This window comes from Sinocyclocheilus anshuiensis, unplaced genomic scaffold (assembly GCF_001515605.1).
Source record: "Sinocyclocheilus anshuiensis isolate Anshui unplaced genomic scaffold, SAMN03320099.WGS_v1.1 scaffold681, whole genome shotgun sequence".
Lineage (NCBI taxonomy): Eukaryota > Metazoa > Chordata > Actinopteri > Cypriniformes > Cyprinidae > Sinocyclocheilus > Sinocyclocheilus anshuiensis.
Window position 1 is genome coordinate 36,831 of NW_015537978.1, and position 19,677 is coordinate 56,507.

The following is a 19,677-nucleotide window of genomic DNA, read 5'->3' on the forward strand; positions in this document are numbered from 1 at the left end:
CAAATGGCTGCAATATAACAAAGAGTGAAAAATTGAAGGGGGTCTGAATACTTTCCGTACCCACTGTATATATATATATATATATATGTAGCAATAAAAACTAAAACTATACAAATTAGATTTTCTCTGCCCTTTTTTAGACCTTCATCATTAAATGTTACATTTTTGCCCATTTCTTTCTTTTTTTTAAAGTTACAATATGTTTTCATATAGTGCGAGTAAATATTTTCTCTTGAAAGCTCAAGGAAAATGATCTTTCTTATGATATGACCCCTTTGATATGCACTTAAACGCTCCAGCTGCCCTCATACTTGCTTTCCTCCTCCATCAGTCATGAGATCATGTTGCTATGGAGTCATTCTCTTACTGAATTGCTGTATTTCTGTTATTGGTGGACTCTGATTGATTGATTCTATTTATGCTGTTGCTGTTTCTGTCCCTTGCAGATTGGCTACTGGAATGAATATGAGAAATTTGTTTATATAGTGGAGCAGCAGGTTACCAACGAATCCTCCTCTGTGGAAAACAGAACCATTGTGGTCACTACTATTATGGTACACTATCTAAAGCTGCTTTTAAATATACCGAACCATGATCCTTCTGCCCTTTCAGGTTTAGTGTCACAGTTGCATTGCATCCTGGGTGGGCAGAATGTTTTAACAACCATAAATTGTTAAAGTGCCCCTATTATGGGTTATGAAAGGTTCATATTTTGGTTTTGGGAGTCCCCAACAACAGGTTGACATGCATGCAAGGACAAAAAACACTTTCATTGTCTTATAATATGCATTTATTTTTACCTTACTTGCTCAAGGACTCCCAATCGATTCATTTAATGATTAATTTTTCCAAACCCCTCCTTTGCGTGACGCTAATCAGCGGTGATTGGTCCGATTGGTCTCATTTTCATTTCATCTTGCCTGTAATGCCTGATAAAGCAGCGTTTGTGAGCGCAGTGCTGCTTTGTGTACAGCCGTTACCAGGGAAACCACTATTTTACTGCTTCCAAAAGCAGCACCTAGTGGCAAAGAATGAATTTGCATTTTCATTCAGACCAACGAAAAAAGACCAACAAGTGGGCGGCAATATGCTAATGTTTCATTTTGAGGTCAACATGGGATTCGTTTTAAAAACGACTCGTTTCAATGATTCAGAGTCGACTCTTTCTTTTGAGAGACAATAACTTTATACGCGGTGCACTTTCAGATTTAAAACTTGGCAGGATGTTTTCATTCACTTTGTTACACACTGCAGGAAAGGTAATTTTCAAAAATCCATAATAGGGGCACTTTAATGAATGTGCAACAATTTTTCCCTGTAGACCTTATGTGCCAGAGAAACAAGCTTACAGCCATCTTTTGAACTGTGTGTGTTTACTTTCGTTTTTGTGGTAGTTTCTGTATATTTCAATTGCATCGCTGTTAAAGAGTTAAAAAGAAGCCGGTGAAGTGGATTTACTTATTGTAGAGTTAACAAAAGTTGTCATGAGCATTGTCATGTTTGAAGCAGATACCATATAAAATGTCAGTAGTGAATGAACACAGTGCTGAAAAGAGGCGGGCTACATAAGGTCTATATGGTTATATGATACTTCCATTATGTTTAATAATGTTGTATCATGCTTTCCTTTTTTGTCGTGCTTGTTATTTTGTGGGTGTTACTGTTCCTGTGTGCTTTCTTCCTGCAGGTTCAGGTTCAGGGTATGACGGGAAATATTCAGTTCGACTCGTTTGGACGGCGATCAAATTACACCATTGATGTTTATGAAATGAAACCGGGAGGAGCCAGAAAGGTTAGTGGCTCTCGGAGGGCAGTTTCTATAAATTCACACAATATTACTGTCACAGTGAAGCCACAATCACTTTTAAGTTGCTATATATGTATATTTATGTGTGTGTGTGTATATACAGTGGGTACGGAAAGTATTCAGACCCCCTTCAATTTTTCACTCTTTGTTATATTGCTTGCAGATTGGCTACTGGAATGAATATGAGAAATTTGTTTATATAGTGGAGCAGCAGGTTACCAACGAATCCTCCTCTGTGGAAAACAGAACCATTGTGGTCACTACTATTATGGTACACTATCTAAAGCTGCTTTTAAATATACCGAACCATGATCCTTCTGCCCTTTCAGGTTTAGTGTCACAGTTGCATTGCATTCTGGGGGGGCAGAACGTTTTTCTGTTTCGTTTTGCTTTGCACTCACTCACTACATGTTGAAACAGTCGATCACAGAAGAGTGTTTCAACTGTATCCGTGTGAGTGCCAAAGCATTTTCAGTTCCATTCCGGTGGCCTGTTGTAGCAGTGACATCACAATACTGGCTTTGGTAAGAAATAGGTTAGACTGTCTCTTTCTCTGCTTCTTTCACCTCACCAAACGTAAGTACTGAACGACTGAGATGCCAAGCTGGATGCAAATTGCAGAAAATGTAAAGAAATATACACGCAAGACACGGCTGATGGTTTTCTCACACATGGTGTGAAATAGTAAGCATCAGAAAAAGTCTCTCTCGTTTTACATCCCGTCAGAGTTCAGATGTGTTTTCTGGCCGAGGTCCTGTTTTTAACATCCAGCTGTCCAATCAGAGAGTTTGTTCTTTATTTAGCTCCCAAAAAATGACACAATTGTCCATGCCAATATGATGAATGTGAGCAGGTATGTCGCTATCTAAGTGTGAGTGTGGCTAGCGCCCACTCAATAGCAGTTCGATCCAATTCAAGTATTTGATTAGATTGCTTTTCATATTTTTTTTACTAATTTATTATTGACTATTTAGGTGTCACATGAAGAGAAGTCGTGGTTGAGAACAAGCTCAGGGCCTGTTCATTCAATGTTATCTTCCAGTGATATTACAAAATAAAATGCATACAGATGCTCAGCCACTCTTGAGATACATCCTCTGACATACAGCTCAATTTTCTTTGTCTAAAAATAAAAAAAATCTGATTTGGATCAAAAAGAAACCGAGCAGTACTTATTTTGTAACTCCCAAAGTGATGAATACATCCGAGTGAACTGTGGTGCATACACATTCAAATAGCAAAATTTATTTTGAATTTAATTTCTTCTCGTATTGACTTTAGCTGGCAACTCATATGTTAAATAAATTATAGAAATAAATTGCAAAGCTTCTTAATCCAGAGAATTTCAGACAGGACGTGTGCCAGGTTGTGCATGTGGAGATGCTTTGCCTACTGGACATGTTACCTTACGTTGGACGACTCGCTGTGTTTAAACAAACGCACGTTAATTGAACCAAATGCTGGAAGTGAATCGGTTGGGGGCAGTACAGTGATTACAGCTGGGCTTAAACGAGTTTCATAATTATGTCCTTAATGAAGAACTCTGAGAACTTGAGGGCAGGGGTGGATAGAGGAGAGGACTGAGATGAAATGGAAGGATTATTAATTAAAGGATGAATCTTTTGAATAATACATAACCTGAAGGTCACAGAAACCAAATCTTAGTAGGAAAAAGTAAAATGAACTTCAGAACTCTGTCGTTAGGGAATACAGTTGTTTTAATGCAGATAAGTTACATTACGTTAGCAAAATGAACATTTGTAAGACCAGTTAAATAAACATATGCCACTAAACGTAATTAGAAAAGCAAAGTCATATTTAAATGTACCATAAGGTTCGCCTTATGTTACATTTAAAAATGATGACGACCTCTTTCTGACTCTGCCTATGATGACCTCATAAGTAGATACAGAAATTGAAAGCAGGCTAATTAGTTTAATAAGAGTTTGTAAAAAGAATGTTTCATTCTGCACAGGTTGGACAGACGTGCTTGTGTAACGAAACGAGTTTAAATAGCTTGAAACCGACTGAAAATATGGATGATGGGGTTCAGTAAATAAGATGAAAGGAAACTCGAGTTTGATCTGATGCTATTAAAGCAGAATTTTAATCTGAAGTGTCATTAGATTTGGCCTTATTAAAATAGTTAAAAGCACACACGTGAGAAAACCTCTGCTGTCCTCTTTAACCCTCCTGCATGCACTGGACACATACATGTGTGTACGTTTTTTTCAGCAGTCTCTTAAACGTCCATATCCTTGCTTGCTTTAGACTGACAAATGACTCCAGTTTACTAATGAGAGGACCTGCAACTTCACATCTCTGTCAGCGCTCTTTTTCTCTCTCCGATTAGAGAAATCAGAAACCACCATTAAATAGCACTGTCCCAAAACCCAATTTAAATTCAAACTAGCCTTTCTCACTGCTGCTGTTTGTCTGGTAGCTTGGCTGTTGGTCACATTACTTGTTACGAGACTCACAATGCATGTGTATATTTCAGTATGTGTTTGTGTGAATGAGTAAGAATGAAAGAGGTGTGAAAGTGTGTATGTGTGACACATATCAGCATGATTGCAGACTAATCGGTGATCTTATGTGCATGCGTGTGCATGTGTGTGTGTTCTGGGCTGTCGGTCTGAAAGCCTGCTGAACCTAATCTGATTTGGTTAACAGGAAGCTCCATATGTAATGTACAAGAGGAATTATATGCAGTTGGAAGGGAATGATCGCTATGAGGGCTACTGTGTAGACTTGGCATCAGAAATCGCAAAGCATGTGGGCATAAAGTACAAACTGTCCATTGTGGCTGATGGGAAATACGGAGCACGCGACCCTGAGACCAAGACCTGGAACGGCATGGTGGGGGAGTTGGTATATGGGGTGAGTGCTGGGAAAATGAACCTGCAATGGGAAATTGTGGGTAGTGGGATAGTGGCTGTGTGAAACCAGCAACACTTAGGAGGCCTCATATAAAATCACTGACCACTATGTCAAAATAAAAGTCATAAAATCAATTTTTGGTAGGTTTTGAACATATATTATGCAAGATTTTCTCGCTATCTCTTAACATTTCACAGTTTGGTGCTTGTCAGAGTTGTTCTCATCATTCTTTCCTGTGTCACATGATTTATTTTGACATTGCAATGTGATTTTTAATTGAAAAAAAAAAAATGAATGCCAGTATCCTGGTGTTGCTGACATCACCCAAGTCTTTGGTCATGGTCAGTGTTTTTACACGATAAAGCTCCAAATTAGTGCCTCTCTACATAGGTAAATGGATTATTTGGGGAAAACACAAATCAGCTCCATTCATTTGGTTTCTGTTAAAGTTAAACAACTTATTTTTTTATTCACTGTAAGAATGACAGAAAGTGTGTGCATGTGTGTGTCTGCTTTTGTTTTGTTTTTGTGTGCCATTCAACATATCCTGAATATATGAGACACATATCAATTAATCATCTCAGGAGATTATTATTTATTTTTTTACTAAAAAGATCTTGACAGGATTTTTATATCCTGTCAAGAATTTATCATACGCTATTTATTTGCTACCTCTTGGCTCATATTGACCAGAACTTAGTGCATCCCTACACAAAATATTATTATGAAGTTCTATTTAGATCTTTTGTTGAAATTTTAAATTGAGTTCTGAGTTGCATTCAAAAGCAGATGGAGACAAGAAGACATTTTGGATTTTGGGTACATGGTAACATCTGCTAATCTTTTGTTGAATTTTTAAATTTTAAATTGAGTTCTGAGTTGCATTCAAAAGCAGATGGAGACAAGAAGACATTTTGGGACAGAAGTACATGGTAACATCTGCTACTTACAGATGTAACATACAGATAAATGTAAAGAATGAACCAAATGTACTTTAATTTGTTGTTGGTATTCAAACAACTTGATCATTCCTGAGTTCTGCATTTTTATTTTCATTAAATTGAGAATAGTAAACCATCTAATCACATGACCATGATCATATATAATTTTTTCCTGGTATTATGAACTGAGCTTCACTGTGTTCCATGTTTTCAGAGAGCAGATATAGCTGTGGCTCCTCTCACTATAACCCTTGTCCGGGAGGAGGTGATAGATTTCTCCAAGCCCTTCATGAGTCTGGGCATTTCCATCATGATCAAGAAACCACAGAAGTCCAAACCAGGAGTCTTCTCCTTCCTGGATCCGCTGGCCTATGAGATCTGGATGTGTATTGTGTTTGCATATATCGGCGTGAGTGTGGTTCTCTTCCTGGTGAGTCGTTTCAGTCCATATGAATGGCACCTGGATGAGAATGAAGAGGCGAAGGATCCGCAGACGTCCCCCGACCCGCCCAACGACTTCGGCATCTTTAACAGTCTCTGGTTCTCTCTTGGAGCTTTCATGCAGCAAGGATGCGATATCTCGCCAAGGTTGGTGTATTGTTTAGCCCATCCTTGTCTCTCCATCCTCATCTTTCTCTCTCCCCTCATCTTTGCATTTTATGGTCGTCTTGTCTTTCATGGTGCATATATGTTATTCTACTTGGGGTGTTTCACTTTTTAATAAGCTTATCTTCTAACCTTAACCTATTCTGTTATCACTTCACTTTCGTCATTCATTCACTTAGTCACTCATCAGTCACAATATTGTCACTACAGCTGTTCCTGTCTCTATCTCCTATTTTTCTCTCTTGAAGTACAGCTTGTTTTAAATCAGTGGTTCTCATTTTTTTTAGTCATACTCCTCTTTGAAGCTAAAGAAACTTTTGCACTACATTCACCCCAATATCATCATCTGTCAGTATTTGTAGCCAATTTTGGCACTTGTAATGACATATAATCATTTAACAGATTTTATACAAATCTTTTTGTACTTAAAAATGAGGGGAAAAACTAGCAATTTGAAATACACAAATGTGCGCCAGTGAATTATTTTTGCAGTTACTGCACATTATAAATTTTTTTGTTCAAACTTTTAAGCTCCATTCACGTTCTGATGTTCTGAAAGTGATTCCAACGATATCATTTCTCTGTGCCTTTGTCGTTATAGCTGTGGTGTGGACTATATCTTTATCGTTATCTTTATAGTTATCGTCCTTTGTGTGAACAGGGCTCTACTGTTAATGATAGCTGAGTTATTAAACATAAAACACAATGAAAACTGCGTGCTTTGGAAAATAATCGAATGTGTTTTTTAAATTAAAGGAAAAAATTGAAAATATATTTAAAAAAAAAAATCAAAAGATGATATTTAATATATCCAAAAATTTAAAAACACATGAATTATACTGCTTTGCAGGCACAATAACAAAGGCTTAGCTCACCCAAAAAGGAAAATTCTGTTTACTTTTTTAATTTTTTAATTTTTATTGTTATATACAAAAAAAAAATCAAGATTTTGCACTTTGAGAACCACTGTTTAAAGTGATGCTGGGCACCAACTAAAATAATTTATATTCACCATGTGTTGACTGTAAAATGTTCAGATTTTCTCTCTTTCACTCTTTTCTCTTTCTTGGAGGGCTACCGTGTTCTTGCTGCATGTCTCTTATTTACTGTCAGCAGTTGGTGTTTATAAACTGTTTCAGTGGAGGAGTGTCAGCCCTCTTCACTCATTCCATCATTCGTCTATTCATTCATTCAATTTTCCTGCCCATCGTACTCACCTAATTACTCTTGGATTCCTGTCTTTCATTCTTGAGGTGATCTTTGTGACCCTGTGCTTCTCATCCTCATCTTTCTGCTGTCTCTCATGAGACAGCCTGTGCAAACATAAGTACTTTGAGTGATTGTGTTAGTTTCTTGAAAACATTTACATCTTTTATCGGCAGTAATAGTTTCAATACATCTAATTGTTAACCTTTCACAGGGGTTTTGTTTGCTCTCCTATTGCCTCTCTTTCTCCCTCTTTCCCTCTCTCCCTCTCTCTCTCAGGTCTCTGTCTGGTCGTATTGTTGGAGGTGTGTGGTGGTTCTTCACCCTGATCATCATTTCATCCTACACTGCCAATCTGGCTGCTTTCCTGACTGTGGAAAGGATGGTGTCACCTATAGAGAGTGCAGAAGACCTGGCCAAGCAGACTGAGATCGCCTACGGAACACTCGACTCCGGTTCCACCAAAGAGTTCTTCAGGGTAAGACAGCAGTAAAAATATATTGTCAAATGCAATAATACTGCTATTTTTAGCCGAAATGAGGAAATAAGCCTGTGTGGTTATTGGATCATAATAAAACTTGTATTCTGTGCCAGTGTTTCTTACTCCTGATCCTGGAGTTCCCCAGTCATACTTTAGATCTCGCCCTTATTTACATCTACTGTTCAAAAGTTTGGGGTGGTATGATTTTTTTTATGTTTTTGAAAGAAGTCTTGTACAGGCAAACTGCAGTAACTACACCAATGCTGAAACTGAAAAAAGCACTTTATGCAATAATCCATAATGTTACATATGCGTTGTGTCCTGTATGACAAAAATACTTTTTGGATCATTCAGCCTCAGATTTCCAGGAAAAAATAGGATTTTAAACAGTTTTCAAATCATATATGGGATAGGTTTTTTGTTTTTTTTTTGTATTTCAGGCACTGAACGGATGAGTCTAATGTGCAAAAAAAAAAAAAAAAAAGTTTTCTGCCTGTCTGAGCAAAGTCTAATGTGCATTATTCAACTCACTAGCTGAACTGGATTTGTCAATTAAAGGAGGCATTCAAAATGTGCAGTACTGGAAGTTTTTTTTTTTTTTGATTCAGGATTGAGAGATTCTGATATATGGGTTTGAGACGGATGAGTCTAATGTGCAAAAAAAAAAGAAAAAAGTTTTTCTGCCTGTCTGAGCAAAGTCTAATGTGCATTATTCAACTCACTAGCTGAACTGGATTTGTCAATTAAAGGAGGCATTCAAAATGTGCAGTACTGGAAGTTTTTTTTTTTTGATTCAGGATTGAGAGATTCTGATATATGGGTTTGAGGGAGTGTCTGATATGTTGCTTTGATTTCTTTTCTTAAACATCATAAATTTTGACAGTTATAGGCTTACTTTACATGTTCATGTGGTGAGACTGGTAAATGATTGTTGCTTTAAACAACTTAAATCCGCAACGACTAAGTAATCTAAAGAAAAGCACAGTTGTGTGAGTTTACTTGCAAGAAGACTAAACTGCGATGACAGTCAATTGACAATCTGACAAAGACGTGTCACCACAGACAAGCGACCATCTTTGACTAAAGACATGTTTTACTGAATCTTAGCCAGAAACTGTTTTTCATGTGAGCCGAGTGAGCTAGAGGCAGAGTGTGTGTGTGTGTGTGTGTGTGTGTTTTGAGATGACAGGGAACATGGCAGTTTTAAGATGACCCAGATACACCACTGCTGATGAGCTCATCCTGTCATTTAACCTTAATGTCACAATTACTTGCAGTGTGTGTGTGTGTGTGCGCAAGTGTATGAAAGCAGATATACATGTATATGTATTCACACACACGTAATCAGTCACTCACACAGTCACTGTCACCTCACAGACCGACTATAGAGTGGTTGGAGACAGAGATGGAGAACACATGAAATGAGGTGCCCTTTTGCTCCGCTCTCTTTCATGAGTTGTCATCTGTTAACAAACTGGATCAGAGCAAAGATGACAGGAGAGCAGCTGACACAGATGTTGGCTGAATTTGATGTGGAGACAGTCTCCACCTTGTGTTCATAACGTATTATTGCAGCAAACTATCCAAGCAAGTAGTGAATGTAGTAACTCAGCTTTGTTAGATGGTAATGTTGGTTAGAGTTTAGGTTTTGAGGTAGAAAAACAATGTGGGTATATTGTGGAACAGTAACCACAAAACAAGCAGTTTAAAGAAACAATCACCCTCATGTCATTCTAAACTTGATGGCTTTATTTCTTCCATGGAGCACAGATGGAGAAATTGTTATGCCGGTAGTCTTTTACATGAAATTACAATGAATGAGAACTAACATTTCAAACATCAAAAAAGGGCTGCAAAAGCACCATCAAATATTAGCCTGTATGACTACTATTTAGCAAGGATGCATTAAATTGATCAAAAGTTTTTGTTATTTTGAACTTTCTATTCGTCACAGAATCCTGAAAAAACAATGTATCAAGAGTTACCTCAAAATTATTAAGCACCGCAACTGTATTCAACACTGATAATAATAATGAATGTTAAGGCCGTTTCTCACTGAGGGCGATGCGAAAAAGCGAGGCGAATCGCCGACGAACGTTGCTTTCACACCGAGCACGAAACGATTGATCGCCTTCTGCTAATTCACGCCTGCACGCTAGGTGGTGCCGGCCAGCAATGCATTTTTACTGAGATATGTATCTCTTGGATTTAACATCGTCCACTGCTCAATATACAGCATTAAATATAGCTAAATAAAGTTTGGTTCTGTGCCAGAAACACAAACTATCTATAGCCTAATGCTTATAAGAAAACATCTTAAAATATTTATAAGTACAATTAGCATCAAGCCACATTTGAAAATTTATGTGATTATTGTTTTTGCTTAAAACCCACTATAAACCATCATCGAGTGCTTGTAATAACTTCCGATTGTGATCTATAGTTGATTTTGATTCTATAATAGGCAGACATGCACTCTTTGTAGGCTATGTTTAATAACGCCACACTGCTTATTGTCATAAACATCCTTTATTGTTATAAAATTACCATGAGCTGCATACACATACAGAAAATATATCGTCATAATCATATGTCTATTTGCTTTCATATTTCATGTGTAGAAAAATGTTTCACTCGTTTTTTTAAACAGGGAAGATCTAGAGAGTTAACGCGCTCTGACTCATAACACTCGCGCACGTGGAAGAAACCGGACACTCCAGATCACATAATTCAATGGAGAATTTAGAAATTATATTAAGAACATGTAAGGATAAATCTGTTCTCAGATACCAAATATAACAGGAACTCGGCATCCACTCTCTTCTCTCTACCGGGATGGTGTTTGTTTACACTGATGTTCGAAACAGCGCCACCACTCGTGCAACAGCAGCTGCTCTGGGCACGTGATCTAACGCGCCTGGTGTGTAGCCCCATAGGGATCTATTGTTTCGAATCAAAGGCGTCATCGCGCCGAACATTCGCGCCGAATTTTCGCTTTCAGTGTGAAAAGCCCTTTACTTAAGCACCAAATCAACATATAAAAGGCTTGTTCGCACCAGGACGAATATCGCGCCCGATTATTGCCGACGTTTAACGCCTCGTGACTAAACAAAGTGCGCCAATGTGAGTGTGCACACCGACGCGCAAAACGCGAGGCGTAAAAGCGTAATTTTTAAAAAAACGCCTCGGGCTCGATTTTTTGGTTTGACGCACCGTGTTAAAAACTGGCCGACCAATGAGATTGGCGCTTTTGTTCACATGCCTGGAGCTGCTGAAGTTACAGTAAAACACAACTTAGTGGCGCTCAAGCACAAAACGGTCTTGCCGAACACACGATACCTAACGACGAAGAGGAAGTAAGCGGACCAAGAAGATGCATCGAGGCAAGATGAATGTAGAGCTGCTGGTCTCATTGGTGTCTGAACACAAAGGGCTTTATGACAGACGCGACAGCGACTACAAAAATCTCGATAAGAGGGAGTTGTTATGGAAAGGAATTGCAGATCAAATAAAATTCGATGTGTAAGCTCAAATCTGATTGGACGGCCCGTTTCATCGTGGAGCGATGGGGAAAAAAATCGACACACAGGACGAAAAAAAAATCCTCGCTTTTTCGCACTGCGAAATTTTCTGTTTTTCATTAAGCGCCAGCTAATGTCAGGGAGTGAATTTGCATGTTCACTTGGCTCATCGCCAGCGAAAATCGCTTGGGTATGAACACAAAAGAGACGTCGAAAAACGTTGGCGATAAGCGCGCGCGATAATCGTCCCGGTGTGTACAAGGCTTTAGAATGATTTCTCAAGGATTATGTGACATTGAAGACTTAAGGCTGCTTTGCCATTACAGGAATAAATTACATTTTAAAATATATTCAACTCAAAAAGACATTTTTACACATTTTACAATATTACTTTTATTATAAGGCTTACGTGAAAAAGTTCTTCAAAATGACTCCTTTTGCATTCTGAGAAAGTCACTTGCACACAGTTTTAAAAAACATAAGTCTGAGTATTAGCAGAGTTTTCGGTTTTTGTGAACTATTCTTTTGATGAAGATATAGATAGTTTAATGATAATGTTAAAATACAAAAAGGTTTAGGATTTTGCAGAATTAAATATATTGGATCAAATATTAAAAATCATCCATTTGAATCAAATATTAAAAGTCAATTAAGTGCCCACCATGATTAATGGCTCTGTTATATACTTGAGGATCGGACTGGCCAGACACAGCTCATCCAGTAGTGTAAGTTGGTATAATATGTTTATCATGTCAGAGATCTGAAAAGAGTCATTATTTTTGCATTTCCATTTGGTGCCGCAAGTGGAACAGAAATTACACACTTCCTGCTTTGAATTCTACAGTTTGTGCCAAAAAACTCAAGAAAAACACATTCACATACACTCCTACACCAGCTGTTTGGAGGTCAAGTTAACCTACTTACATGTGCGATATGTGTGAGTGTATGTGTAAAACTCTGTCCTATAAAGGAGTGTGTGTGTGTTTGTCCTAATAAATTTGTGTGTGTGTGTGTGTGTGTGTGTTTTCTCCAGAGATATCCTGTCCGCTACATGGCCATTTATAGCTACCCTCGCAAGAGATAGACACAGAATATTTTGGCTTATGAAACTTAAGCTTTAAATCACCTCAAATGCAGAATTGCAGCACAATTACAAGGATAAGTAGAGCCATGATTTCTCTGTTCTTTCATTCATTCCATGCATTCTGAGTGTGAGAATGTTGTGTGGGAGAACTGTGTGTTGACATGTTTAGGTTTTTTTCTTTACTTATATACTGTATATAGTCTAGTCTGTGAGTCATACTCATTTTTGATACAGAGCTTGTTTGTAATGACCTTGGTTGGACAGACAATGTGAGGGACCTGTTAAGTGATTATTTTAATCTATTCTAATTTTCTAAGATTTTATACTTTGATGCTTGTCGGGTTTAGTCTCCTGACAGCAGGACTCTCCAAGATCAAACGTTCCTGAAGAATCTTGTACAAAATACTAATTGAAAGAAATGTTTGAGATCTTTATTTGATAACGTGTCTGGGGAGGGATGTTCATGTTGTGAGACATCTAAAACGATGTTTTGAATTTAATGCACATTTAAATGGAATATCCTAGAATAGATGGACCATTTTTACTGCTGTGCCCCAGTAAAATATTACTGATAAATCTTTGCCTGACAGTTTTCAGGGAGATTTCCGTATACTGTCCAGAGGATCATTTTTTCTTATAATATTTCTGTATGTTTTCAATCATCTGTTTAAAATCAGATCTAGAGATGCCAGTGAATCACTATTGATCTAATAAGATCTAGAACTCTAAGAAAAGTCTGAAAGTGTTTGCAGTTCAGTTCGATTCATTCAGATCATGCATTGACTGCAGCAGTTTCTCCCATCATAATGAGATATTTTATAAGACAGAAAACAAAAAGCTCCCTGGATGAGGTGATATTTACCAACATTCTATTGTATGAAACAGCCTGTCTATCGCCATTGAGGAAACCACTTATTACATGTACAGCTTATGAACAAGAAACATTGGCAGGTGAAGACCAATTATGAAGACCAATTTATATCCCTATACCCAAAACAGTATTTAAATATAGAGACATTTTTTGTTGGGGGCCCTGTGCCTCAATACTGATGAAAGGCTAGAAATGCTCCTGGTACCCATCATATATGTAACCAAATATAGCTACTTTCTAATAATATAGTGGAGTATTATACATGGTGGCTGGTATAGGTCACAAAATGAGTCCCAGTCCATCCCTGCAAGACAGGTAGTTTTAGGCAGCCACTTTCTTAATTGTAAAAGGTCACGAAACTCACACGTCGCTCTCTTAACCTTTCAGTTATTTCCTCTTTGTCCTTTCTCTCTTTCAGCGTTCAAAGATCGCTGTCTATGAGAAGATGTGGTCTTACATGAAGTCGGCCGAGCCGTCCGTGTTTGTTAAGACCACCCCCGACGGAGTGGCCCGTGTGCGCAAGTCGAAGGGGAAGTTTGCGTTCCTGCTCGAGTCCACGATGAACGAATACATCGAGCAGAGAAAGCCGTGTGACACTATGAAGGTGGGAGGGAACCTGGACTCCAAGGGCTACGGTGTGGCCACGCCCAAAGGGTCGGCATTAAGGTGGGTGGAATAATATAACAATTCACTCTGTTGTTATAGTATTCCACCTACCCTGATTCCACCATCTCTCTCTCTTCTCTCTGTCGCATTCATGTTTTGTTTTTCATTCTTACTCTCTCACCTCTACCTTTTCTCATTCTCTCTTTCCTTGAACTCTTTTTCCTTCTTTTTTGCTTTCACTCTGCCTGTCTCTCTTTCTCTTGCGGTACATGATAAGGTAAACGTGTCTGTGTGTTAAGTTTCTTTTTCTTTAGTCATGTATGTTGCGGTAATGTTTTTATCGTGTTTCTCTCTACAGAAATGTCACTTAACTTAATTTGCCGTCCATTTTTACAGTGTAATGCCTGTTGCTGTTGATTTCCTACCCCATTTTTCTTGTCATCCTCCTTCCTCTTTTTTGTCTTCTTTGTGTAATGTTTGTATGGTTGGATTGTTTTTTTTTTCTTCTCTGCACCGGTGCTGTACTGCCTGCTGCCAAGCATGTCATGCCATACACTGTTTCTTCTCCTCTTGCATCCTTCCCATCACTCACCAGCACTCAACCTCTTTTTCTTCCTATCACTTCTTTCTGTTTCTCTCTGCACCACACGCACCTCACTTGCACACACGCTTCTGTCTGTACCCAGTAGCTGGCGCAATTAACCAATCGAACGGTCCAACCAGTTAACCAATCGAGCGGTCCAACCACTTCACCAGTTAACCGGTCTCTCCTCTTGTATTGACCCCTAACAAAAAAGCAACTGCCAGTTGCTGCAGTCTCATTAGATTTCTCACGAACCTGTCCCTTTTCTTACGAGCTATGTGTTTATCATTTGAAGAAGCGCTGTAAACCTGGCGGTGTTAAAGCTGAATGAGCAGGGCCTGCTGGACAAGCTGAAAAATAAATGGTGGTACGACAAGGGAGAGTGCGGCAGCGGGGGAGGGGACTCGAAGGTCAGCCTCAATCTCACCCAAACAACCATTTCCTAGCTATGAGTAATCGGCAAGGCTGTGACCTATGACCCCCGGCAACAGTACCGTGACCCTCAGGGGTGAACACGAGCAAACTGAGCCTAATGACCCAAGGACATTAGCACCACTGCGATGGCCGCAGTTACTGTCAGCACTGCTAATGTAACAGGTTTTTTTGGAGCTTACGTAATAAGGCAAACTGTGATCAGATGTGACCCTTTACTTGGCTAATGGAGGAAAGGAAGCAGAGGAGGAGAGGAATAAAGGCTCGAGTGGGTGGATGTGTGGAGCGAGGTCAGGGTCACCAGGAGCGCAGCTTATTAGGATGCTTAGGTGATTGCGAAGCCGGGTTTGTTTGTGTGGTGAAAAAAACAGCTTGTTCCAGATAGAAGAGACTAGGCCTTCTCTGGCTCTCCTCTGATCTGTAATATCAGATCATCAGAAAATGTACTGTTTGTGTCTACCAGAGTTCCAGGATTTAATGGGCTATCAAGAGAGAGATGTACGAGGATCTAATAGACAGTGCTAACAAGACCAAAACTTCACTGGAAAATAGGTTCCGGTACTTTTCTAAAGCACATAGGATTGCCTGAGCCTATTTGCTGTTTATTATTATGTTTAAGGGATAGTTCACCCAAAAGTGAAAGTTCTGTCATTTACTGTACTCATGTCGTTCCAAACCAGTGACTTTTATTCTTTGGTCAAACATAAAAACGTGGAACATGGACGTAATTGCAAAATCTAGTCATAAAAATAAAATTTACTGTATAACGCGGAATGTCATGGATGAATAAATCAAAAGTACGTTGGTACACTTAAATCAAAACGCGATATGGACTAGCGTCCGTGAATATTAAGCAGCAAAAATACAATTTAAATATAAATTCTGCATGTTCTGTGTGTGAATGAATGGTGCAGAAGCGCTGCTTTGTTTACTAAACACATACTGAAGCATGCGTGACGCTCGCATTGTTTTCAGCCTCTGCTGCCTCAATATATGAGTACATCAACACATGAACATAATCAGTAGAACTGCTGTGAGAGTCACTTCATGAGCATTTTGCCATTTCTTTTGAGAAAAACTGTGGTCATATATACTGTACAAACAGAAACATAAAGGTTGTCGTGGAAATTCTCAATGCTAATCTGACTTCACCACAGACAATTTAAACAACTACCAGTTGTTAATATAATAACTACAGTATCTCGAGCTAATTCCCTGAATTCCCTGAATACTTACAGTACCAGAATTTATTTACCAGAAAAATGTAAATACACAACTCAGTATGTTTCAAAAAACAACAACAAAAGTTTTGTTTTTTTAATAAAATCAATTAATTAGAGATGCTTTTGAATGCTAAAATTTATTGAAACCATTAAAATGGAATCCAGAAAATTAATGGAAAACAGAATTTGGTCAAAATAAAACTAAATTTGAAAACATATTTCATAAGGCCTTAAAACTGTCATTTTTTATCAAATTTTAGAAGAAATAAAGTCATACTGGTTTGGAACGACACAAGAACACATCATTTTTATTTTTTGGGGTGAACTCTTCCTTTAATAGTGTTGTAGCTGTAGTTTAGCAGAGTTGTCACTTACATGTTTACGATACCCTCTAGAAGTTTGGAAATACCCTAGGTTAAGTGGGGTTTTGGACAATATCAGCATAAGTATTTATCATTTTTTTCTGTGTAAATGCATTCAAGAAACTTGCAGTTATCATTGGAGACCAGCTATAATTAAGTTGTTCTTGATTACATATTAATAGCAGTATATACTGTAAACACCATAGTCAGCTGTGATGCCTAATTACTGGATTAAATTTAACTTGGGTTTCTTTTTCAAAGAGTAATAAGTCAGCACACCTTTATAGATGATTGATTGCCAATTAGGTTAGTACACAACATACCAATTAGAATAGTTTTGAGATTAAAAAAAAATTGTATATTTATGTGTTCTGAAATCATATTTTTAGTTAATAAAATGTTTTTTAAAGTCTGTGTTGTCCCTTGCGAATTCTTCACAAATGCCAAGGATTTATGCTGATATTGTTCAAATTACTAAGCCTATTGCGTTTCCAAACATTTGGAGGGCATGTTGAGTGGTTGTTTGTTCGTGATATTGAACAAATTGTTGGTAGTGGCAAAAGAGAAGTGTGAGGACTTGGGTATCCTCACATGTCCAATCAAACAGCCAGATGACTTTTTTTTTTTTTTTTGGAAAAGACACCATTTTTTATCTTTGGCCAAATTCCTGCCACAAGTATGCAAATCCCTTTGGAGCTGCCAGCTTTCTCAGATTATTCCCTGAATTGGCGTGTAACCCATGCAAAAGCCCGTAGCTCCCTTGTTTAAAGAAAAATATAAACCTGCTGGGGCCACACAGTCCTGAAGGGACAAAACGTCACAGGAGAACGTGAGAATTCTAATTAAACACTCCTAGAAAACAAAGGTGGTGAAAGATCTGGTGCCGTATTGTAGACTCACAAAACACACCACATTCATCTGCATACGAATGCACAGACAAGCACAAATTCATTATACACGCACACACTTTTCAACGAATTTATGGTCGCTTTTCTTTAGCCCCTGTGCCTGCAGAATGATCACCCTGTGTTCAGCCTATCATGAGGGCAAGGCAGCCCTACTCAGTCCTGATTGGTCTTCAAAAGCAAGTTCACTGCAGTATTTGGCTCTTGCTCATGAGTGGTGCCTGAGATCTAAACTCTTGAGACCAAAATGGCTGCCTAGTCTGAGCATTGATAAGTTGAGCATTCTGAGTGGAGGGTGTCTAGTCTGTTATGACATCACAGCTGCATGTTTCTCATTTATTGACCCAAGTCTGATCCGAAATGCATGAATGGAGTAATTCAGCAAACCCAGAGAGTATACCATACTATTAACGCATAGCAAAATTGTAAAAAATAAACTGCAGTATGCTGGAAATACACAGAATATCTCAACGCTTCACATAGCAAACATATCAGTATCAGGGCCTCTTTTTTATGCATGGATTACTGATAGTTCCAATTGTATTTAGCTGTTGGTGAAGTTCTGAGTCAGTTCAACAGGTGTGTATACTCATAAACAGTATTCGATTATGGCAACCATGGCCACTTCATTCTAACTAGAACACACTGTTGTTGAAATAGGAGCAATGTTTAGTAATGATTTAGAATTTTGATTGAAATTTAAAATTTGAATGAAAATGGGAGAAACCAAATTTGTGCTGTTGCAAATTAAGTTTGTGAGTTGAAAATTAAGCAATATTGTGGATTTTCACTTATAGATACACATAAATACAAGCTGAAAATTAAGCAATATTGTGGATTTTCACTTATAGATACACATAAATACAAGCTGAAAATTAAGCAATATTGTGGATTTTCACTTATAGATACACATAAATGCAAGCTGAATGTACTTCAAGCAATAGGTCCATGTCCCAATAAACAGATCTCATTGTTTCAAGGTATTATTCGTCAGGTATCACACCATTCGATGTCTGAAGCTGGCTTTCGTTACGGTGGTAAGTATGGCATATTTGCTTTGCTGGATTGCGACTCTCATCATTTAGCAGAAGGAAAATAAACTGAGTTTCCCAGCAGTCCTGCTGATGACATACTAACATCTTACAAAACTAAATGCCCAGAAGAAATAGTAACATCGTCGAGCGATACTGTTGGCGTTATTTTGTCTGCTGCCCTGGAAACAAATGATTTGTGGCAAATAAAATTTGAAAAGGGTGCATTATGCAAATATCTATCCCTCTAACATTAATATTTTGTTTATTATTTACGTGCTGACTTTCATAAGGGCTAGGCGTTTTCGTTTGTAAGATGTTTGGCTTCAGCTCTCACCCACCACAGACCGGTTCCCCTTCTGACTGCTGGGTCCTGTTTGTCTGTTAGTCAAGTAAGGGTTTTTTCTCCCGATGGATCCGGCTTGCTGAATACTGGGTTAGACAAGCTGCAATTCACACCACAATTACAATAACCAAACTCATCTGCCCAATGCTCTTTGTAATTATGCTCTGTGTTGGTTACTCTCTCTGCCTCTGTTGGAACAGTGAGTGCCGATTACTCAAAGCGATAACAGTAGGTAGCACTGCCAGGTCAAAGGTAACACTGAGGCTAGCCCTGCCTGCATTCCCTCGCTCTCTCTCCATCTCTCTCTCTCTCTCTCTCTCTCTCTTATTCTCTCGCTGTCTACAATATCAACAGCACAAGGCCAGTTGTCCTACAGTATCGCTTTGGTTAACAGATATTCGGTAGGTTTAAGTTTTAATAACATAAAATAACATAATGGTGCCATGTTATTTATGTTATTTCCCCTCGTGAAGAACTCCTGTAAACCTTGCAGTGTTGAAACTCAGTGAACAAGGCATCTTAGACAAGCTGAAAAACAAGTGGTGGTACGATAAGGGTGAATGTGGGACCAAAGACTCTGGGAGTAAGGTTAGTCTGCTCACTCGTCAACTTCTAACAAGCAAACATATTCATATTCTACAAATATCGTAACGAGTCCCAGCGTTACTTACCGGTTTTAATGTAAATCCAATGGATTTGGCTCCAGCTGGATTCACTACATTGTAAAATCATCTTTACATACTGTATGCAGTTTATTTTTTACATGTAGGACAAAATCAAAACCTTTAGCAA

The 19,677-nt window shown here is 38.3% G+C and overlaps 1 protein-coding gene across 7 annotated transcripts in view; it reads left to right on the top strand.

Moving 5' to 3' along the window:
- LOC107672342 (glutamate receptor 3-like) overlaps positions 1-19,677 on the top strand; it is a 47,868-nt gene that overhangs the window by 20,772 nt on the left and 7,419 nt on the right. The window contains exons 8-15 of one of the 7 annotated variants that reach the window (XM_016465515.1): positions 1,688-1,792; positions 1,971-2,078; positions 4,481-4,687; positions 5,843-6,216; positions 7,720-7,918; positions 13,816-14,063; positions 14,882-14,996; positions 19,359-19,471. In XM_016465515.1, coding sequence (XP_016321001.1) covers positions 1,688-1,792; positions 1,971-2,078; positions 4,481-4,687; positions 5,843-6,216; positions 7,720-7,918; positions 13,816-14,063; positions 14,882-14,996; positions 19,359-19,394 — 1,392 coding nt within the window. In that variant the 3' untranslated portion in view covers positions 19,395-19,471. Of the gene's footprint in view, positions 1-1,687; positions 1,793-1,970; positions 2,079-4,480; positions 4,688-5,842; positions 6,217-7,719; positions 7,919-13,815; positions 14,064-14,280; positions 14,997-19,358; positions 19,474-19,677 lie in introns of those variants that run through there. The other 6 variants (XM_016465535.1, XM_016465528.1, XM_016465491.1 and 3 more) reach the window with 6 other exon arrangements.